At 39.9% G+C, this 24,236-nt stretch overlaps 1 protein-coding gene across 3 annotated transcripts in view; it reads left to right on the top strand.

Annotated features, from left to right (window-relative positions):
* EML6 (EMAP like 6) overlaps window positions 1-24,236 on the top strand; it is a 272,713-nt gene that overhangs the window by 171,513 nt on the left and 76,964 nt on the right. For all 3 annotated transcript variants that reach the window (XM_089682713.1, XM_089682712.1, XM_089682711.1), the window contains exons 17-24: window positions 772-872; window positions 2,042-2,244; window positions 6,369-6,480; window positions 7,980-8,107; window positions 14,816-14,957; window positions 17,449-17,601; window positions 19,325-19,456; window positions 22,232-22,320. In XM_089682713.1, coding sequence (XP_089538839.1) covers window positions 772-872; window positions 2,042-2,244; window positions 6,369-6,480; window positions 7,980-8,107; window positions 14,816-14,957; window positions 17,449-17,601; window positions 19,325-19,456; window positions 22,232-22,320 — 1,060 coding nt within the window. The remainder of the gene's footprint in view (window positions 1-771; window positions 873-2,041; window positions 2,245-6,368; window positions 6,481-7,979; window positions 8,108-14,815; window positions 14,958-17,448; window positions 17,602-19,324; window positions 19,457-22,231; window positions 22,321-24,236) is intronic.

Raw genomic sequence — 24,236 nt, 5'->3', positions numbered from 1 at the left:
ACATGATACAAGAGAAGGTGGACATAATACAAGAGATGGTCAGAGACTCCAGACATGATACAAGAGAAGGTGGACATAATACAAGAGATGGTCAGAGACTGCAGACATGATACAAGAGAAGGTGGACATAATACAAGAGATGGTCAGAGACTGCAGACATGATACAACAGATGGTCAGAGACTGCAGACATGATACAAGAGAAGTCGGACATAATACATAAGACTTCAAACAGGGCAATAGGGAAACACAGAGTAGTGTATGCACAGACCCTGAGGGCAGCATGAAAAGTGTCAAAGGGCTGCATTTGGCCACAGGATTGGACAGACCACATACAGTTTATAGTACTTCCTTTATATTGAATGTTAGGGGTTTTTTTTCCTTAGTTTTGTAGAGTAGAGAATTTTTACAGTTTTTGTCAGCTTTTTATATATTTTCCTCTGTCTCTCAGGGAGATTTCCAAAGAAAAAAGAGAAAATAAAGAAAATTCTCTCCAAAGCCCAGAGAAATCCCCTCATAACAGTTGTCACTGGAGCGAGTGTCCTCACTGCAAGATTTCCATACACTTCCTATTTCTGTGACAACTCCAAAATGTTGGATCTCCGGTCCCTTTCTGTATTCTGGAGCTCCAGAATACATTTTTTGTCATTTGTCCATTTCATTAAATATGGCCTTTGTTGTCAATTTCTCTGAGGCAGTAGGACCTAATATAGGGTAGTGTGGGTGGTATTGTCTAACGTTGATAACTTTGCGTTGTGTATTTTTTTCTGCAGAGGGCACAAGGATAAAATATTTGTTGTGAAATGTAATCCACATCACACTGATAAGCTGGTTACCGTTGGCATAAAGCACATCAAGTTCTGGCAACAAACAGGTAAAGTTTGTCATAGAATCTCTGGTGCTTCAGATGCTGGTCACTGGTGCTGATCATACACTTTTTGTGGCAATTTTAATAAGACTCATCCTTCAAGTTAGGGGGCCCGTACATATAGCCATTATTAATTTCCCATGTATATCATTGAATACATTTTTTTTAAATAAAACGTTGATAGAATGTATTCACATTAGCTTTATGTATGTGAAGGCTCCATTATGTATGGGTGATAGGAGGAAGTATTTTTGTATAGGTTAGGGGTCTCCAAACTTTCTAAGCAAAGGGCCAGTTTTCAGTCCTTCAGACTTTAGGGGGCTATGGCTATTGGGAGTAGAAAAGATCCCAATGTCAATGGGAAAAATAATGCCCCATTGATGTCAGTGGGAGATATTGTGCCTCATCATTGGTGTCACTGGGAGGAATAATGCCCCATCATTGGTGCTGTTGAGTCCCATTGTTGGTGTCACAGGGAGAAATTGTGCCCCGTAGTTGGTGTCATTGGGTCCCATTGTTGGTGCCTCTGGGACAAATTGAGCCCCATGGAACGGCTGAAAGCAATCAAAGGGCTGCATCTGGCCCCCGGGCTGCAGTTTGGAGACCACTGGTATAGGTGAAAAGAGGTAGATGTTAAACCTCTGTCAGGTTGTTATTGCAGTCTGTGTTCCCACTGGGGAGATTTTCCCTTAACTTCTGTCTGTTTGATGGTGATGGACGTCAAACAGAACAGGACGTGGGGGGGAAAACTCCCCAGCAGGGACATAGAAAACAAATATATGTCTTCAGATATCTATTTCAGCTTACAAGGAGCCTGGAGTCCGGGGTAAACTTCTTTTTGCAAATGTCAACACTTGTCTGCAGTGTCAAAGGCTGTTGCGCCCATTTGCAGCCTTCCCCACCTTCCTATTGGCCTGTCATTATAATAGATGGCCTTATTGGGCTTCCAAAAAAGTGCAGGAGGAGTGCAGATGGCCTTCAACCATGCACATAAGTAACAGTATTTATATATAGAGGAGACTTTTGTTTCCCTAAGGGTCTAGATGAGGTACCTTTTAGTATATGTAGACTCCACTAGGAAGGTGCCTGAAATGGATTACTGTGGCCAGATTCAGTGTTAGCAGAAGTGTCAGGTTTTCATTAAATGACTGTTTTCTACTACATCCTCTTGGCAGGGGGTGGCTTTACTGCAAAACGTGGAACGTTCGGAAACATTGCCAAACTAGAAACAATGATGTGTGTTGCTTATGGACGGGCAGAAGAACTGGTGTTTTCTGGTGCAGCTACTGGAGATATCTATATCTGGAAAGACGTTGTGCTGCTTAAAACCATCAAAGCCCACGATGGACCAGTCTTTGCTATGTACGCATTGGATAAGGTGATAACATCTTTATACGTATGCTGTCCTGTTCTTGAGTCTATGACTGGCAACCAATGGATGTACTTATGTAGATTGCTTTGTCCTAAAAAATATGAACATGTACATATAATGTATCATGAATCAAAACATTTAGTTATCACAAGATTTTTATTCTGTATTTAGCACAATAATGTGTTTTATTAGGAACAAACTTTTTGGCTGCTGTCACATTACTGGTGACCAGTAGACGAACTCATTGCCTCCAGCATCTATTGCCCTTGCAGTAATTGATCCTGAAAGGAAAAGTACAGGCAAAGCTCTTTTGGTTGTGGATCAAGGATTGCAGTTCATTCTGCACTCCTGTGATCTGTTTTCAGCTGACGGGAAGTTGGGATCCACCCCAGAGTCTGGAGCGGCACCTGGCTCAGGCTCTTAGCGAGCTGCTGAGAGCCTGAGCCAGCCCATCCACAGTCCAGCTCTCCGTTGAGTGCAGGGGGCAGAGCAGACAGCGGTGACTCCTTTGTAGTCAGGACCACACCTGACCAATATGCACAAAGCAGATTGGTTCCCTAGCTACACAAGGAACCTGGGACCAGCTCATATACTGTATATTTAAAGTAAGATTTATTAACAGTAAAACAAAAGAAATTCAAGCACCAGCGAACATAAAAAGTGAACCACCATTATATAACCAAAATGCCTAACTAAGTAACAAGAAGCCCTACAAACTAACTATATACAATATGTACAAAAATAGGGAACACCGATATACAGGGTAGACTGTCAAACAGGACTGGGATCAGGTACAGGGGGAGCAAGAATAATGCAGGAAGGTACAGGAGCACTGACGAAAAGTGTACTAGCAGAGGAAAGACTAAATACCCTCCCAGCAGCCAGCTTCAGGTGGAGACAAATTACTAGAATCAGCTGGCGGCGGGGAGACACCTGCTGGTGGACACCAGAACTACAACCTACTACTCTGGGAAATACGGAGCCACCAGCAGGTGATCCAGGTCCTCATGTGGGGTACTGGGAAATCCTTGAGCAAAGAAACCTTTTGACAAAAATAGAAATTTAGGGCAGAGCAGGAACAGTAAAGTTAACACGCTGCAGATAAACAGGAGGAAAGTAGGTACAGGATCATGGAAGACAGCAAAACGTTACCGCATTTGCAACTGATGGTAAATGGTTCTCATCAGGAAACAATGACCAAAGGCACAATGTCATCACCAGACATCTTAAAGGTGGGGATGGACCTTTGAGGCAGGTCTGCCTGTTCACAGTATGCTTAACTGGAAAACCACAGACAAAAACAGACAGAGTTCCAAACCACAAAGGACAGACAAAGACAGATTTAACCTGGCCATAGATGGATCAGAATCCCCCCAGTTCAGCAGGGACTGGCTAAACTTTGATCCTTGTGTAGCCGTGCTGTTCCTTTTTGGCAGAAGCCAGTTGTTAGATTGACTCTGTCGAACAGGAATATTCGAAAACTTGATCAGTCACAGCAGCCATTGGACTGCAGGTGCTGATAAATGTGTTCTAACAGCAGAGAGCCCTGCAGTAAGAACTCAATATCCCAGAAGGGTGGATTCCTCCATCCACCCTGTTTGTGGGTGGAGGAATCCCTTGGTTGAACAAAAAAAAAAGAAAAAGAATCTTCTATGGCCTGCTTTAGTCATACCCAAGAGCAGGGGTCTCCAAACTGTCTAAACAAAGGGCCAGTTTACTGTCCTTCAGACATTAGGGAGCTCTGACTGTTGCCAGTGGGAGTAGAAAACATCCTAGTGTCAGTGAGAGCAAACAGTGCGTCAGGCTTGCTGGTCAGTGGGAGGAGGAATAGTGCCTCATCAGTGGTATCAGTGGGGGTAATAGTGCCCTATTGATGGCTATCAGTGGAAGGAATAGCATACCATTGTTAGTATTAGTGGGAAGAATAGTGCCCCAACATTGGTGTCTGTGGAAGGAATAGTGTTTCATAATTGTATAGTGCCCAAAGGGCCAGATAAAGGCAAGCACAGAGCTTCATCCGGCACATGGGCCACAGTTTGGAGACCACTGCCCAAGAGCAACAGAATGAATGTACAAACAGACAGGATATGAAACAAAGTAAATGCTTAACAGACACTAGAATCGGATCAGAAGATTCAAGACAGACGTGTCTGTCCCAAACAGTGAAAGAGACAGAGGGTGAAGTGTGAGAGACATTACAGGCTAACTCAAATGGAAGCACCAGCAACGGCTGGTGAAGCTGGAACACCTAAATAGCCACACAAAAAGAACAGATGAGACACAGGTCAAAGCAGGTTAACAGAACAGTTCTGACAGGCAAAACACACCAGACTTAAAACATTAAATGTGCGATTTGATCCCACGACCACATACCTTACATGCACAGAACAAGAAGTTGATATGATCTTGCATTTTACTCTGCAGCTGGTGGTCAAACAAAACAGTTTCTAAATACATGTAACCTCAAATTATGCAAGTTTATTTGTGAGTTTTACATTAAACCCTTACAATTTTCATCAATTTGTTGATAAATTGCCTTTATTACATACTGTGGCTTTGATGGTTTTCCCACATCCACTAGCTTTCGGTTGCAACATTCATACCTTAGAGGACACAAACTATGGACATTTGGATGGTAGGACTACGGTCCGTCTGTTGCAAACTTTGTAGAGTTTTTTTTTAACTCTAAAGTGTCTAATGCATATGGCTGGCTGATGATTCAGCTGCTCTATGTACAAATATTTGAAAAGTTTCAACAACTTTCCTAAATGGTATCATTTAGAGTAGGGGTCTCCAAACTTTCTAAACAAAGGGCCAGTTTATTGTCCTTCAGACTTTAGGGGGAATGGACTGTGGACATTTTCATGGCATCACTGGGAGTAAACATCACCACATTTGGTATTAGGGGGAAAAATAGTGCCCTTTTGTTGGTGTCAGTGGGAGAAATGGTGCACCATTGTTGGTTTTAGTGAGAGAAATGGTGCCCCATTGTTGGTGTCATTGGGAGAAATGGTGCCCCATTGTTGGTGTCAGTGGGAGAAATGGTGCACCATTGTTGGTGTCAGCGGGAGAAATGGTGCACCATTGTTGGTGTTAGTGAGAGAAATGGTGCCCCATTGTTGGTGTCAGCGGGAGAAATGGTGCACCATTGTTGGTGTTAGTGAGAGAAATGGTGCACCATTGTTGGTGTCAGTGAGAGAAATGGTGCCCCATTGTTGATGTTAGTTGGCAGAATAGTGTCTAGTATTAGTGGGAGGAATAGTGCCCCAATGGCCGGATAGAAGCAAGCCAAGGGCTGCATCCAGCCCCTGGGCCACAGTTTGGAGACCACTGACTTTGAAAATCAGGCATGCAAGTTGATATCCCTAGAGCAAAGGAGCCACATTAGTACATATGACTTTTAGCCTCAGGTGGTTATTTCATGGGGGACTTGTTCTTCTGCATAGAAAGGGTTTTGGATAACTGATCCTAAAGAGAACCCATCATCAGCTCAATAAAGCCAAAGATTATTTTCTCTAAAAACTAAATCAAAAACAGAAGGTTGGTAATATTTTCTTTTAAATTTAAGGGATTTTTTTCATTTGTTTAAGCCAAAGTCAGGCTTTCCTTGTGTATATGGGAAGGAAAATAACTCCAGTTAGACTTGAAGTGGCAGATCAATGGACATCCTCTAGTTGCAGATCAGCCTAATCTGGACTTGAGCTCAGACCTTGCAGATCAGCTTGCCCATTTAATTTTATAAGCAATTACAGCACATACTAAATAATGAATTGATTAATCAGATCTGCTATGTAATTAAGTGTTTACTGTTTCTAGAAGAAGTACAATGCATTCATGACATGTCTGGTAATCTGCTGCTTTTTTGGAGACAGTAACACAGACAATTCCCCTTCCCAAATCCTCGGATGCAGGGAAGAGAGTTAGGGACTTTGCTTGTGAAATCTGGCATTACGGCAAGTTCTTAAAATACAGGGAGCTCCTTAGGGCTGTTCTGCAATGCTGTTAGGTTTGCCACTTTTTCACAGCATGAAAGCTACATGATACAAAGCTTGAAACCCAATTAATGATACACAAAATATCAGCATTATATACAGTACTAGCCTTCATTCTTTTTTCTGTGTGTGTGATAGGGCTTTGTCACCGGTGGGAAGGACGGAGTAGTGGCGCTCTGGGATGACATGTTCGAAAGGTGCCTAAAGACATATGCCATTAAAAGATCTGCAGTTTCCTCCAATTCTAAAGGTAATTCTGTTACTATAAAAAAAGTGAAGTGTGCTGGATTTTGTTTGACATTTATCTCAGCTGTCACCTAAAGACATTTTCTGCATAATGTTTGTGTCAGTGCTGCTGTGTGACCACCTCTGCAGCCTTTCTTTAATTGGATTTTTTAAAATCGGAGATGAGGTGTTTAATTCTTTCTAACATATTTTAGTTCTTACGTGTACAAGGGAAAAAGTGAGTCCAAACCACCCCCTTCCGCAGAGTGTCTGTGTTGTAGCAGCTAGAGCTGTCAGTCGCTGCACACTTGGAACACTGCAGCTGCACTCCTGATTCTAAAGATTAAAGTGCTTGTAAAGGCATAACCTTTTTTTTGTAAATAGCAAACATTTCATACTTATCTGCTCTGTGCAATGGTTTTGCACACAGCAGCCCTAATCCTCTTCTAGGGACCCCTGCCGGTGTTCGTGGCTCTGCCAAACTGCCCCCACCCCCTGCTCCGAGTGCATACCATATCAAGATGCTTTTTATGGGGGCACTCGTGTGTGTGCTCGCTCCCGAGCACACTCCCGACTCATTGACCACAGCTCCGTCCCACTGAGCTGAACCATTGGCTCCTGTTGCTGTCTCTGAGCCTATGAGGAGGGAGAGAGCCAAGAGAGCCCCTGTTCTCATGGTGGGGAGCTGAACAGAGAAGGTAAAAAGCCTTCTGCTTTTACAACCACTTTAAAGCTGAACTCCACAAATTCAGCCACTTGCTGGCATGCTATGAAAGTAAGTCCAATAAGATGCATGCCACCTCTCTTTAATTTACATCTGCCAGTTTTTATGGAGCTCTGGGAGTGCAGCTATCACTACACTCCTGGAGCTCTGACAGCTCTCACACACACAGCATCTCTGCCCACCCCTCCACTGTTTATTCACAGAAGCCTTTGTATTTTGTGAAAAAGTTCATCTAATACAAAGCGCTCTGTGATTGGACAAGAGGAAGGAAGGAGCAGGCACAGTGGCTGCATGCAATTCTACAACTGCTGGAGCTGAAACCAGAGGGTCCAGCTTCAGAGCTCTGGAACTATAGCAATAGCTATGATACTGGCACTCTATAAAAATACAAATTGTACATTAAAGAGATAAGTCCAGGAAGTGGCATGCACCTCGTTGGACTTACCCCTAGTAATCTAGCACATAGTGCAAAGTAGCTTAACTCCCTTGAGTTCAGCTTTAAGGCTGAACTAAGCTTTTATATATTTACAGATTGTGCAATGTTTGCACACATTTATTTTGGCAATACATTTAAAAATATTCATTCTTCCTTTGGGAAGATCAGGCCGTGGCATGGTTAATATTAGATGTTGAAAAAGCCTATTACTGCCCTCATGCTGCATCTCCATCATTCTCCTTAAGAGATCTGTCCATCTCTGACTGCCCTTGTTGTCAGGGTACCAGTCAACATCTGTACCGGTTGGTTCTCATTACTACTTATGCAAGATGGAACAAACAGCTTTAACGTTAATCTTTTATAGGCTTACTCTTAGAAGACAATCCTTCAATACGTGCCATCACATTGGGACATGGACACATACTGGTTGGGACCAAGAATGGAGAAGTTTTAGAACTTGATAAAAGTGGTCCAATAACACTGCTTGTTCAGGTAAGAGTTATTGCTGATGTTGGTAATGGTATTGTATAGGACAGTGCTTTCCAAGGTTTGTTTAGTTGTGTTTTACATTCTGAAACTTCAGTGTGTAAGTACTACCAGAACAACTACTGTAAATGTTTCTTTGGGCAGCAGCTTTAGTATCACTTCACTGTCTTGACTATGAACTTGGCCACAAGCTCGCACATTTTCCCACTTTCCTGTGTTTTCTCACAAGCATTCCTTTCAGTCCCAACCCTGCATGGCCCATCTTTAGAACCAGCACTCAATAACTGTTCTGCGCTCCTCAAAGTGGCCATGAAGCCCACACCAAAAGAGACATCTATGAGAGCGGTCATAGGAAACCCGATTCTTTATTACTTCTTACAACAAAAATGTCCAAAGCAAGTGATGTATTTCAAATGCTTTGGAAATCCTAGTCATGTAGAATGTTCTCTACAGGGCAAACCACTAGATTTCTAAAATGTAGTTTGAACCCATTTAAACATGTACAGTTGCAAGAAAAAGTATGTGAACCCCTTGGGATTACGTGGAGTTTTGCATGAATTGGGCATAAAATGTGCTCTAAACGTCATCTAAGTCACAACAATTAGCTCTGGGAGAAGTCATTAAGCTAGGGCCTCACATACTTTTTCCTCCCTGCACTGTGAATGTTTACATGTTATGTGCAATTAAACCATGGCAACATTTAATGTTTGTGTAGTATTATGTTCAGCAGACTGTGTTCTTCTATTGTTGTGATTTAGATGAGGTTCAGAGCACATTTTATGCCCAATTCGTGCAAAACTCCATGTAATCCCAAGGGGTTCACATACTTTTTCTTGCAACTGTATGTTCAATTGTACTTTCATTGTTTATCTTTTTGCAAAATCCAATTATCTCCTTCTAGAATTCCAGTGTGAGCCTTTTTGTGCTGCAATAATACAGCTCAACAAAAAAAAATCTTTTATCTGGTTGCTTTTCTTTTAGACCTGTTTTGGGGTTATTTGGGGTGCTGATTCAGAATATCGTACTGGCTTGACTGCATCAGCTCTAGTTCCTTAGATATGATCAAATTTATGTAAATTTTTTGTAAGTATTTGAAAAGATCTTGCTGATCAACGTGTTCTGTTACCTAGTTTGTGTTTCTGCATACAAGTTAGCAAATACAGTGAGAGTGTTTACGTACTTTTTACTGTAATTTTACATTGGAAACATTCGATTCTAAAGTGTAAGTTTTTAACTGTATTTTAGTTATGATCGTATAGGAGGTGTGTGTATATTGCCACTCATATTGTTTCATTTTTGCAAAGCAAGCACCATAGAGCAGTTTCACGGACACAGCCCGCTTTGCTCTAAGGGCAGCCGGGAGTAAATGGAATATGCTGTCCATTTACACCCAACTATTCTAAACAGAAGAGGATAGATCCCCTTCTGTAATTTTTAGCAGACCTGATCGGACCCAGAGGTAGGCAGGTGTATACAGACACAAGTCCATTTACATCTGCCTGTTCATAGAGATGAATAGACCTTCTGCTCAGGACCTCCTCAAAAAACTGACAGGAGAACCTGATTGGAACGGCTGTGTAAAAGGGGCCTTATGCTGCTAGCATTAGTAAATAGATAGGAAGGTAAATATATATATTTAATTGCACAGTGACATTCATTTTGCACAGTGGGATTTAATTGTCGTTTATTCAGAGACTTTTTTATTATTATTTATCTTTTTAAAAAACATCATTCTTATATAAACTGAGGGGGTATCCTCCTGCGCTTCGTATGGGTAGGTCCCTAACTACTAGCTGCAATCACTCAACCTCAACCAATGAGTCATAGATAACATACATTAAATAGTGAAGCGCTCCCAAATTATCTAAAACAATTCCCTCTGTGTATAACTAAAATTACCAACTGAACTTAAAATGATCAATATTGTACGGTGATAAAAAACTTAAAATACACAAACACCTCTCATATATATCAATTACTCTTGCCTTTTGAAAAAACTGTGATAGAAAACCATAATAAATCCTCAAATATCAGTGATACATCACTTAACATAATAATACATAATAAATTGTGACAAATCGTGATAAGTGTGAAGAACCTATAAATCAAAAACAGTGATTCTGTAACAAATAATGTAATACATATATCCTGTGATAAACCTATAGCAAAATGAAATAGGATTGCTACTTGATACTGTGAAAAACAAATGAACTCAGTGTCCAAAAAAACTCAAAAAGTCCATGCAAAAATTGTGAAAAACACTCTGTGATCTCCACTTCTAGTGCTCAAAAGCACTAGAAGTGGAGATCACAGAGTGTTTTTCACAATTTTTGCATGGACTTTTTGAGTTTTTTTGGACACTGAGTTCATTTGTTTTTCACAGTATCAAGTAGCAATCCTATTTCATTTTGCTATAGGTTTATCACAGGATATATGTATTACATTATTTGTTACAGAATCACTGTTTTTGATTTATAGGTTCTTCACACTTATCACGATTTGTCACAATTTATTATGTATTATTATGTTAAGTGATGTATCACTGATATTTGAGGATTTATTATGGTTTTCTATCACAGTTTTTTCAAAAGGCAAGAGTAATTGATATATATGAGAGGTGTTTGTGTATTTTAAGTTTTTTATCACCGTACAATATTGATCATTTTAAGTTCAGTTGGTAATTTTAGTTATACACAGAGGGAATTGTTTTAGATAATTTGGGAGCGCTTCACTATTTAATGTATGTTATCATTCTTATATATTTTTCATTTATTATTTTTTATTAACTTTTTTATTTTATTTTAGTATAAGTTTTTCACTGAGGGAAATTTGCACATTGCACATTGTTATAAGGATTGCACATTTTGTGATGTATTAATAAGGTATGAATTATTTTATATAATTAGCTACGTATATTACTAATTTATTTGCTTTCACATATTTCAATCATGATTCACCATTTATTCTTATATTTTATTTATTTATAAGCACATAGCACTTTTTATTTATTTGTTTTGTGGATATTAGAGCGCGGTTAAAATTTAAATAAATTTCTTAAAAATGCACATCAGAAGAGAGTGGGCTTATTAACCAGCGATCTAGTACTTATACCTTCATAATATACCTCAGTGGCTCGCAAGCTAATTTGTTTGATATAACATATACTTGTTTTAAACTTTTGTTTATATATCTTCAGTGTCTTCCTGATCTCTGGCCTAGGCCACATCCCAGGAGTATTTATGGGCATTTTGTTTTCTTACATCAAGAGGAGAGGAGTGGCTTTCTCAGCAAAGCACACCCTCCTGCCTGCATGCCTGAGCTAAGGGCAGATGGATTCCAGGAAGTAAATGCCACATGAATCATCTGACCTTATTGAAGATGGCTGCGGCTAGAAATGTTGGGGGGGGGGGGGAGGTTCAAAAGTGATTTTTCAACAAAATAAAGCATGTAGACATGGATAGATGTGGGGAGTTTGCTTTGAACAATGAGAATAAATTAAATAGCATTTTTAGTTTGTGGTGCTCCATTCAGTTAAGTTTATGCTTTAACCGTCAACAACTACCACATTACATTGATGAGCCCTAGTGCAGCTGGAACAGTTTGCCTTTAAATCTTTTCTGTTTGACTGCTCCATTGTCTGTAAAGGTGGAAAAATACATCCAAAACCAATTTTAAATCCATTATTTGGCCTGTGATATAATTCAAGATATGTCTTCCAGCCATTTACAATGCAGGGTGGGATTCTAAAGAGCACAAATGTAGTTGCAAAGCTGGATCATTGAATAGCAAACACCCTGGGGGGTGTAGCCAGGATGACCGAATTATATGGAAGAAAATAGCATCATTTTGTACATTGATTAGATCAGTGTAAGCATGTATTGACTAATATATGAAAAGCAGATGCTCTGAGAGGTAATTATGGTGTTCCGGAAAGCTTGGTGAAGGTTTATTATTGTTGGATAAAATCCACAGTGTGGTCACAGAGTTAACCTCAGACAAAACTGAAATGCCAAACTACATAGCAGCTTTTTAACTAATGAATGAACTACAAGTGTTGTACTGAAAGCTAAAATGGGCATAGCTTTTTAATAACTTACATAGGTCCTTCAAATTTGGTAAAGCCACTCTTCCTCTATAGTAACTCTTCTCCGTCTTCTTTTTCATTGCAGGCAAATAATGGATTACAAACAGAAGCAATGTGCCATCATTGAGTTCTTGATGAAAAAGGGGTGCAGGCTTTCCACCATCCAAAGATGTCTACAGAATATTCCCGGAGATGACACTATTGACAAAAGTCACCAATGACAAGACATTGCTTTTGTCAGTGGTGTCATCTCCATAAGTATTCTGTATCCATCTGTGGATGTAGGACAGCCTGCACCCTCCTTCATCAAAAACTCAATGACAGCATTTTGCTTCTGCTGGGGATCTTTTATTTACCTGCAATGAAAAAGAAGAGAAGTTTCTATAGAGGAAGGGTTACTCTACCAACATGTGAAATTTAAACAACCTATCTAAGTTAATAAAAAAGTTATGCCCATTATACATTACTTTCAGTTTCACAAAGTACCTATACTTCAGTAGAGAGGGAAAGATTCTTTGTGGTCATTGTGGAAAGATCTGATGGCTCTTCATTCTGAGATAATTTTATAAATTAATAAAGTTTATTGTAAAGACCAGGCCCAGAGACTGGAGGTCACAGTCTTGTGAACAGTACACACAACCTGATTCTATTGTTATATACACTATATTGCTAAAAGTATTGGCCCGCCTGCCTTTACACGCACATGAGCTTTAATGGCATCCCAGTCTTAGTCCGTAGGGTTCAATATTGAGTTGGCCCCGCCCTTTGCAGCTATAACAACTTTAACTCCTCTGGGAAGGCCGTCCACAAGGATTATGAGGGTGTCTATGGGAATGTTTGACCATACTTCTAGAAGAGCATTTGTGCGGTCAGGCACTGATGTTGGGGGAGAAGGCCTGGCTCGTAGTCTCCGCTCTAATTCATCCCAAAGGTTTTCTATCGGGTTGAGGTCAGGACTCTGTGCAGGCCAGTCAAATTCCTCCACCCCAAACTTGCTCATCCATGTCTTTATGGACCTTGCTTTGTGCACTGGTGCGCAGTCATGTTGGAACAGGAAGGGGCCATCCCCAAACTGTTCCCACAAAATTGTCCAGAATGTCTTGGTATGCTGATGCCTTTGAAGTTCCCTTCACTGGAACTAAAGGGCCCAACCCCTGAAAAGCAACCCAACACCATAATCCCCCCTCCACCAAACTTTACACTTGGCACAATGCAGTCAGGCAAGTACTGTTCTCCTGGCAACTGCCAAACCCAGACACATCCATCAGACTGCCAGACAGAGAAGTGTGATTTGTCACTCCAGAGAACAAGTCTGCACTGCTCTAGAGTCCATTGTCGGCGTGCTTTGCACCACATTTTACTAGCAAGGAAATGTCATGGATGGACTTATTGCACAGGTGGCAACCTATCACGGGACCACACTTGGAGTCACTGAGCTCCTGAGAGCGACCCATTCTTTCACAAATGTTTGTAGAAGCAGTCTGCATACTTAGGTGCTTGATTTTATACACCTGTGGCCATGGAATTGATTGGAACATTGGAGTCCAATAATGTGGGGGGGTGTCCCAATACTTTTTGTATATATTTTTGTAAATTATTTATTAAGAAACAGAACATTGTACAAATCATGAAATAGATCAGAGTACATTATATATTACTGAGATGGACAAAACAGGTTTGTGATACAAGATACGTACATTCCACGCTCTACGGCAATACAGTTCAATGCTTCTCAAGTATAGCATGCTAATTGATGCCCAAAGCCGTTTCAGTGCGATCATGGAAAAAAGGAAGGTTTCTTCTTGGTCTGCTCAAACATCAACACTTTGGTCTAGGGTACATTTGCTTTGAGTCTTGTTTTCGGTTTTATAGAGCAGAGAACATAAGGGTGGGTAAATTGTGGATAGAATGTTTATTCAAAGAAAGATGAGCTGAGAACAGGGAAGGAGCTTGAGGGTAACAAGGAGAAATGTCAGGAGGAGGACTGAGGGTGCAATAAGTTAAGAAGGCGAAGTGAGTGTAGGGGAGGGGGTGGGATTCGAAAAGAGAGAGTTTGGAACGGCAGAGGCTACTGGAAAGGTGCCTAGAATTTTTTGTTTAAATTTTTTTAAACAAGAATAAAATTGAGTAAGTAGAACCTAGAAAGAAGAAGACAAAGAAGATGAGATAAGAAAAAAATTGAGGTGAGATAAGGGCCCCTGCCTACCTCCTTGGAGAGATAGGCTCCCATTACTTCTTTGTATTTGTCTAAGAACCAAGGGCGGACTGACCATTTGGGCACTCGGGCACTGCCCGAGGGCCCAGGGTCAGTAGGGGGCCCCATGAGATGCCCTTAGTATTTTTCAAAGGCTTTTTTGGGTGTGGTTTGAGTGTGTGTAAGGACACAGGGGCCCCATGATCCCCTATTGCCCAGGGGCCCCATGAGTTGTCAGTCCGCCCCTGCTAAGAACTGAAAATGGATGGGTTTGTTATATATTTTAAATGTCCATCATGGTGAGTAGTAAATGTAAATACACTTTTTAACTAATATATACAGTAGTACAGAGGTCAATGCAATCATATTGGCTGTTTTGACTGATATAAAAATTTTGTAGAAAATGTAATTACGTTTTCTTTTTCTTTTTTGACAGGGCCACATGGAAGGAGAGGTCTGGGGTCTGGCAACCCACCCACAGCTGCCTATAAGTGCCACAGTGAGTGATGACAAAACTCTCCGGATCTGGGAACTCTCCTCACAACACCGCATGCTGGCTGTGCGGAAGCTGAAAAAGGGTGAGAATCATATCCTGTATAATTGAGCGCATACTGTCCTTTTTATGCCGGTCTTGAATAGCTATTAAAGTACATGTATGGGCAGAATTACAAAAATACAAACACATTCAATACAGCTCTGCGATACTTGCACACTTACCCTCTTTAACCACTTCCTGTCCGGACACCTTTACCCCCTTCCTGTCCAGGCCAATTTTCAGCTTTCAGTGCTATCACACTTTGAATGACATTTGCATGGTCATGCAACACTGAACCCATATTAATTTTTTAGCATTTTTTTTGAGACAGATAAAGCTTTTTTTGGTGGTATTTATTCACCACTGGGATTTTTATTTTTTTTGCTATGTAAATTAAAAAGTCCAAAAATTTTGAAAAAAGTGTTTTTCTTATAATATTTTGCAAATAAATAGTATTTCATCATAAATCTTGGCCAAAATTTATTCCGTTATATTTTTAGTAAAAAAAAAATAACCCAAATTAGTTTATAACCAAAAACTATAATTTTAAAACATTTTTTAAAATTTTTTTAATTTTTTTTATATTATTTTTTATTTTTTTTACATACTGTCACCCTAGCAGTATAGTGTCACCATGGTGACACTGTACTACTTGTGGGGGGTGATGAAGATTTTTTTTTTTTTACACTGATTGCTTTTACACCCATAAAGGATGTAAAATAAATAATTTCTCCTTCTCTCTAGCTGCATTCTTGCAGCCATTGAGAACTACTGTGTGAGCTGTGATTGGTCACAGCTTGTCACATGGTACAAGGCTGTTGTGAATAGCCTTGTACCATGTGACCTCTGCGATCATTCACAAGTGACATCTTGCTTACTACTCTGCATGTGATCACTGATTGGCCAATCAGTGATCACATGATCCAGACCTTGCACAGAGGTCCCGTCCGACGATCAGTGTTTCACTGTGTCTGGAGGACACAGCAGGCACCAGATCGCGGTGCTGCGCACTCCCTGGGAGTCACCTGACCCTGCACTGCCACTGTTCGGCAGGTGGTTAAAATAATAAATTAATGATCTGCCCAAAATCTGGTAAACTGCTAACTTCCTGTTATTAACTGACAATGCTGCCTCTATCATCAACATAAGTGCCACAGTCATGTTTTGCATTGTATTGGTATTGTTCTATCACATGTTCTGTCCCCATTTGTAATGTACAGCGCTGAGCGAACTATTGGCACTTTATAAATACTGTATAATAATAATAATAATAAGTGGAGGAGGTTCTGTAGTCCAAAAGTTATTTTTCTGTACTTGCAGCATCCTTAAAGAAACAAAACAGTGGAACATGTGTTCAGACATGCTTACATATACTGAAGAAACAGTAAAAGCACTAAAGGGATTGTTCACACTTGACTTCTTCCCAAACGCCCCTATAGCGTTTGACAGCTGTTAGACAGGCGTTTTACAAGCGTTAAAAATGCTCCTCAAACACCCTATGCACAGTTTTGAGGCGTTTTATCGGCTTTTTACAAGTGTTAAAACCGCACCACAAACGCCTATAATGAACTTAATGGTATTAACGCCCCAAAAATGTCTGCCAGGCATTTGAGGAGCATCACCATAGACTTGAATGGGAGGCGTTGAAAGGCTTCAACTCCTCCTGACATGACACGGGGTGTCAATTTTGACGTGTCACTAACACTTCAGTGTGAACAGCACTGTGTGCTGCCATGTGTATCATTTTCATAGGCATTTGAGGAGCTTTAAAAAGGCCCCTCAAACGCCTGCTTTCAATGCTAGTGTGAATTAAGCCTTAAAGTGGAAATAAACTCCCTTCTCCTTTTTCAGCCAAGGAAGCTGCCATCTTAGCCTCTGTTTGACCTGCAACTACCATGATGCTGCACATGTGATCAATTATGACACCAGTCATTTGATGGTTTGACAGTTTGGTTGAGAGCGCAAGCAAATGTGACAGTTAGCATTCCTGGCATGTCGGGAATGTAACTGCTTTTTGAAACTATTCAATTGATGGGTTTAGCTCTGCTTTAAAACAATCCCCTACTCTCCTCTGTAGCTAAAGGCATTGTTGAGAAATTCATTACAACAGAGGCAATGAAAACCTTTGTTTTGCACCAGAATCTTGGCAACCTGCCAGCCTTCTAATGCAAACACACAGCAGGTATTTCTAAATGGTTAGAAACAAACTGAAACCCAACTTTAGTCTTTGTTGTGATTTTTGAAGAAGAATTACTTCACAGTACAGGCAGCTGAAGAGGTTAGAGACAGCTTGTTTTAAAGCTTTCATTATGCTTGTTAAGAGTAAGTAAATCATTTATTATCTATAGTCTGACAGGGGTGCACTGTATCGGAAAGCTCCATCCAATCTAAGTTGCACTTGTGATGCAATTCCTCAAGAAGAATGCCCAGAATTTCCAGTAGGTGGCGTTGGTTTAGTGGAGATATGGATATTCCAATAGGTTGTTTAGTTTGTGGTTTGGTTTCTTCAGCTGCTAACATGTGTTTTGTCTCAGGTGGACGATGCTGTGCCTTTTCACCAGACGGGAAAGCCTTAGCTGTAGGCTTGAATGACGGCAGCTTTATGGTGGTCAATGCTGACACTCTTGAAGACATGGTGTCCTTTCATCACCGGAAGGAAATGATATCTGATATTAAGTTTTCACCAGGTATTCTTTTTTTATGAACTCTAAAGGTATTTGTATCAAAGCTATTAAAACAATTATGCCTTCTGGCAATTTGACTTTTTAAAGCCAAGCACAGAACTAGATACATAGTTCAAAGACATACAGTATATGCTTGCTGTTTTACCTATTAAAGAATTTTCAGTTGTGTACATCCAGTCTTGTGATGCTTCCAGTTTATTGAGGTGTAAAAAAAAGTGCAGCACAGTGGCTAAATGGTTAGCACTTCCGTCTGGCATTACTAGGGTCGTTGGTTGGTTTGAATCCCAGCCACAGCACCACCTGCCTGGAGTTTGCATGTTCTCCCTGTGCCTGCGTGGGTTTCCTCCGGGTACTCTGGTTTCCTCCCACACTCCAAGACATGCTGGTAGGTGAATTGGATCCTGTTTAAATTGGCCCTAGTATGTGTATGTATGAATGTAAGTTAGGGACCTTAGATTGTACGCCACTTGAGGGTTAGTGACTGATGTGAATGTACCAGGGTGGATTTGATTTAAATCAAACTGATTTAAATCACAATTTAAATCACGATTTAAATCACTAGTCAGTAAGACTTGATTTAAATCATAGTTTTCTACATGGACTGATTCTTGCTGGTATAACTGTAATAGGCAAGTAGATGAAGATTTTTAGAATAACAACTTTTCATATTAGTTTTTTTATCCCCAGTTTAATAGGTTAATCATTCATATTTGGACAACTTTTCTGTTGTACTTAGGAAGGAGAAAAATAATCATTACCTTAATAATAACAATTTAAATAGATTTATTCAACTGAAACAATAACATTCCAGCATATGTGATTTGCTTAAACATCCATGTTTGTTAACTAATTTGGCTAAACAAAATATATATAATTTAAGAAACTTAGACTGTCCGCCCCTCCTCCTCACACTTAGTTTCACTTGTGCAGATCTATTCCACTCCAAACAATCAGAAAAATATTGTTCCTATTCTATTCACTGAATTTCTTGAAACTTAGCAGTGAAGGGGTTGATTCTGTATTCATAGGTTTGTAGAAGTTAGGATGAAGGTCTTTTTCTTAACTCTGTTCATGTTATAACATTTTTGCTGTGAAGAAGAGGCATGTGATCTCCGCTGAGTCAAATTCAGTTTTGAGAACTGCAAAAGTAAACCAATCATCTGTGATAATATCTTGTAGGCAGAGAAACTGCCCAATAATCTTACAAAACCTCTGGAAGAGCATGACATTGTGAATGGATTCATGGAATTTATTTACCAAAAGAATTAAACATATACAGCCTTATTCTACATAATTAAAAAACTAATCTTTATTTCATGATGGAATAACCTTTGGATGGTAATATATTTTCCTCCAAAAAGCATTTTATTCAAAAAAATCCGATTTAAATCAAAAAAATCAGATTTAAAAAAAAAAAAAAAAAAAAATCATTGATTTTTATCCACCCTGGAATGTACAATATATATGTAAAGCGCTGCGAAAATTGATGGCGCTATATAAGTACCTGAAATTAAAAATAAATAAAATAAATAAGTGCAAGGCAAATCTGCTAACCACTAAGCAACTGTGCTGCCCATATGTTAAATGAACAGAAGAACAGAACAGGTTTTTACTGCGGATCTATACAAACTAATACAGTGTGTGCCTTTAGTGGAGATATAACAATCAATCTGTAATGCACTTTCTTTTTGTTTTTCCTTTTTTTTATTGTTTTGTTTTTTTGTAGATGCTGGAAAGTATCTGGCTGTGGCATCACATGATAATTTTGTGGATATTTATAATGTACTTTCAAGCAAGAGAGTTGGAATCTGCAAAGGTGCCTCCAGCTATATCACACACATTGACTGGGATTCCAGAGGTAAAATATGGATTTATTTAGAAGCATTGTGCATAGGTTTCACTCTTAGCGGTGTCTGCAATTCATTTTAGGAGGTAGTATATCAAATTAATTTGGATATAGCATTGCATGACTGAGTAATTGTTATACAAAGAATGACAGTGCTGAAAAAATGAATGGCCTGGACAGAAAAAGGGTTTAACAATCCGGGCTTCAAGTGGTCAAGGGGTCACTTTGCCCATCCAGATAGTTTCACATATACTAAAGTTTTAAGGCAAACAAATGTGTGATAGCCAGAATTTGTCCAGCAAAATTAAGCCTCACCTTCATAATAATTCCATCCCCATTCTGGGTTAACTACCCTGTAAAGGAAAGATGTCTATACTTACCTATGCTGAGGACGCTGTGATCTGATCACATGATTGGCTTACAGCACTGGCTTCAGTTTAGAGATCACTGACAACAGATGCCCTATAGTAAGCCTATAGGTGGTGTCATTGCCTAGGCTCTACAGCTGTTGTCGGCGATCTCTCCTCTTCCCTGAAGCCAGTGCAGAGAGTGCCCTCAGCATGGGTAAGTATAGACATCTTTCCTTTACAGGGTAGTTAGAATAGGCTTAGAATGAGGATGAGAGCAGGTTTAAAGAGTTACTAAACCCAGGACCCTGCATTCACTATATCTAGTCTCCCACACTACACAGAAAATGTAAATGCAATTATTTTGGTAATTATAAACTGCTAAATACCTTTTTTCATCAGCAGTATATAGCAGTCTTGTGACTTCTATCAGTGCCCGGCTGAGTACTGGTTAAAGCTTGTATAAGGAGTTTTCACTCTCCTCTGACTGTCCTATGAGGTTGCATGACCCCTGACCCTCTGTCTGGACAGTGCTGATTGGCCCTGTGCCAATCACATGCACTCTCCCAAAAAAAACCTCTCTAGCAATACACACCAAACTGAGCATGTGCAGAGTGACTCCTAGGGCTATACTATCAGCAGATGGACTAGGGACTGTGAAGGAAGGGGAGTATCAGATAATACAGGATCAAACAGGCTTTTTACACAATGCAGAGGATTAACCCCTTAGGTTCCACAGTGAGTATAACAAGCATGCTTTACTGCATATACAGACTGATTTACTGTTGTGGGTTTAATAACACTTTACAGCAATAGTAAACCACACTTGCAAGGTCATAATTTGCTAGTATGCATCGTTTGCAAGCTCCGGAAGTCTGACTGGCTGACTGATGATCTCTTAGATTGTAAGCTCCAAGGATCAGGCCCTCCTAACCCTCTTGTATTGAACTGTACTGTTGCTATATTGTCTCCCTTGTATTGTAAAGCGCTGAGCAAACTTTTGGCGCTATATAAATTCTGTATAATAATAATAATAATAATAATGTCACTACATGCGCATGGGAGTCTCGGGCCATGGCACAGTGATCTGAAGGAATGGCACTGCTATGTCGGTCTTCCAGAGCGCATGCGCAGGCTGTCAAAAGGAGCACATATCTCCTAAATGGGGCACGTTTAGGAGATATTCATTTTACCTACAAGTAAGCCTTATTATAAGCTTACCTGTTGGTAAAAATAAAAATCCGGAGTTTATTATCACTTTAACCTCCTTAGCGGTATTCCTGAGTGTAGCTCGGGGTAAAATTTCAATACCAAGAGCGGTAACCCCGAGCTACACTCGGGCTTACCATGCGGCGTTGCTCAAGGGCTTGGGCTTACCATGCGGCGTTGCTCCTGCAGCACTTACCTTGTCCTTCGCTCCCACGATGTGTCCCCTGCAGCGTCCCCAGCCATCTCCTTCAGCCGATGCCGGCATCCGACTTCCGTGTTCCGGTCCCTGTGACGTCGGGACGTACGGGCGCCAGAACCGGCGGGAAATTTGAAATTTTTAAAAAATGTCATTTTTGCTGTCATTGCTGTTTCAATGCATTTCACATACATTCTGTCCCGAGTGCTTTGTCCTGCGCCCTGCCTGCATTTTGACTGTTCTTTCTGCCTGGAAACTTAGAAAAGTCCATGGCGTCCAAAAAGCGTCCCTTTAGGTCAAAAGCGGTTTTAGACCGGCTAGAGAACAGCGATAGTAAATCAGAACCACTTGCAGAATTTAGTGATAATGATTTGTGGGGGAAATTCGTCATCAGACACTGAAAACGATATTGTGACTTTGCTCAGCGATGTGCGAACTTGCCTCTGTATTTCAAATTTCAGTGTTTTTGGTTTGATTATATTATTGAATCAAATTTATTATTATTATATTATTATTTTTCATGATTATTTATTAAATTATAATTTATGATTTCGTGTTTCAAGTTTTATCATACCCGGGATGTTTACTAGACTCTTGTTCGGACAGATTTCAGTGAGTTATTCCTAAAAATTACAGCCTACAATAAAAAATTACATATTTCCATGCAAAAAAATGGTACCGCTTTCAGCACAAAAAATCGGAAAGAATCATACCGCCGAGGAGGTTAAGTGTAGTTAGGGTTTGACTGGAATTCACCTTTAGGCTCTGCCAACTCTGCAGCCTGCTCTGTTTTAGTCATTTTCTGTGTAGTTACTGTAAGGGGAATGTGGAAGAGTGTTTTGTCATTTACAGTGATGTTCTTAGATGCTGAGAGATGACATATTATTTCTCCAGGACTACATGTGTAAAATTAACCCCCCCAAAAAAGTTTTATTGCAGATGCTATATATGTATAGGAAATGACTCTTGAAGCATTTTTTACTTTTGTATGCTCCGACAGCTAATAATATATCTTTTCTTTTCAAATAAATGAAGGTAAATTACTGCAAGTTAATACTGGTGCCAAAGAACAGTTATTTTTTGAAGCTCCAAGAGGAAAAAGATACGCAATTAAATCTGCAGAGGTAGTTATTCTCCTTTGCTGTCTCATGAGAATTGTTGCTAAAGCTGACCGTGCCCAGGCCGATAGGTAGGCAATTTATGGAAAAGATCTGAGAACTCTCTTATTTGATACATTTGATATAAAATAATTAAACTGCGCAAATACCCCTTCCTAATTGTGTATAAAGCAGGAAACACACCAAGAGGATATCCCCTCTAAATCACACATTAAATGAAAAACTTGTGTTGCGCTAGGTGAAATATAAATACCTCAAAAAATGGATAAATAAATATACAAATAATGTATGTCCAATAAAGGATAAACAAGAAAGTGCTCAAGAGTGCACTCTGATGAAAAATCTTCATTCCAACATAACCACCAACGTGATTTTGCACCACCGTGATATCAAATTGGAGGCTTACCAGATCCTTTGAACTCTTAATTATAGGGGGTCAATACACAGCCAATATATTTAATCCTGTCCAGGCTCATGTGTCTCAGATCAGATCACGTGCATCACCTGATGCTCCTCCTGATGTTATGGGGTCAACATATACTCATATGAAAATAAAGAGGTGCCTCTCCTAGTGCAGTAAATTAAGGCTAATTTATTTAGAAGAACAAAAATGCACTTACAAACTTAAAAACATCAATCAGCAGAAACCAGCTAAAATGGCAATCCTTACGCGATGATGTTCAGAAGGGAGGCTCCACCCGACGTGTTTCGTCATACCCAGACGTCTTCCAGGGCTTCATCATTCATCACAGAAAAAAGTTAACTGTTCTATACACTTTATAAAGACTGTTTTATTTATGTTTATTTAATGTATTTATTTTGTGGCAAGTGTTCACTCTTGAGTACTTTCTTGTTTATTCTTTATTGGACATGCATTATTTGTGTATTATTTATTTATTTATTTGATACATTTGCAGGTAGCTTAATGCTGCTGTTTTTTTTTTTTACAATTCTAGACACAGAGAATGCACATTTTCCAGTAATGCCAACAGCAGATTCTTGGAGTTGCCCTTAGCCTATTGGCAGAAATATTATTAAATCTGATCTGCCCATGTGGTGCCAGCTTTGTTAACTCTCTTACCCAAAATGAAAGCTGGCCATACATTAAGTACATTTTAGCCAGTTCCCGAGGAACCAAATACAGCTTGAGCAGCGGTTGGCTATAAGTGCTGCATTTTGGATGTATTGACCTGCATTTGGCAAAACCAAGTCATTACAATCTTTTCCAAAACACAATATTGTGCAGTGTGCCTAAAATGCATGGCATATTAGAGAGGACCTTCACACCCCCCCTCCATTTTTTTCCCTATAATCCTATAATAATTACTGGGTGATTTTGTCTGCACTGTTTGGATCCTCACCCACCCACCAAACTTCAGAGTTGTCCCACTGACATCCTTCTGTAAACACATGCTGCTCGGTCTCATGTTGCCATCGTGTGACGTCATCGAGAGGCCCGACGGCTCTTCCGAGTTCAGCTGGAAGAGGCTCATGATGAAGCACTGCTAGTCCTGCGCCCCCCCATTTACTAAATGAAAAACTAAGGCCTACCCTGCGGGCACTGTGCACGTCATTCGCTTATGTTGTCGATGGAGGTAGTGGGGGAGGGGGGGAGGTGGCAAGGTTGCACTGTTTGTTAAAAATAAAAAACATTAAAAAAAATACTGCACTCTTCATATAGAGGAGAGGAAGAAACTATATGTAGAGGGTAAAGATCCGCTTTAATACATGAATTATTTTGTAAATGAAGGCTAAAAGTTTTAATCTCAAACTCTTTGATAAGTTAGTCCCACACTGAAAAGATCATAAACTCACCTGGGATCATTAGGACGCTCATTTGACTATTAGAAAAAAGTATTGGAGTTTGTTTACGCGAAGTGTGACCAGTTCTGAAGCCAGATAAATTCTATTTTTAAAGTACA

This window comes from Staurois parvus, unplaced genomic scaffold (genome assembly GCF_062004578.1).
Source record: "Staurois parvus isolate SC_StPar_1 unplaced genomic scaffold, SC_StPar_1.0 ptg000295l, whole genome shotgun sequence".
In the NCBI taxonomy this organism is placed as follows: Eukaryota; Metazoa; Chordata; class Amphibia; order Anura; family Ranidae; genus Staurois; species Staurois parvus.
Note: the sequence above shows the minus strand (reverse complement) of the source record. Positions and strands in the feature narration are given on the sequence as shown.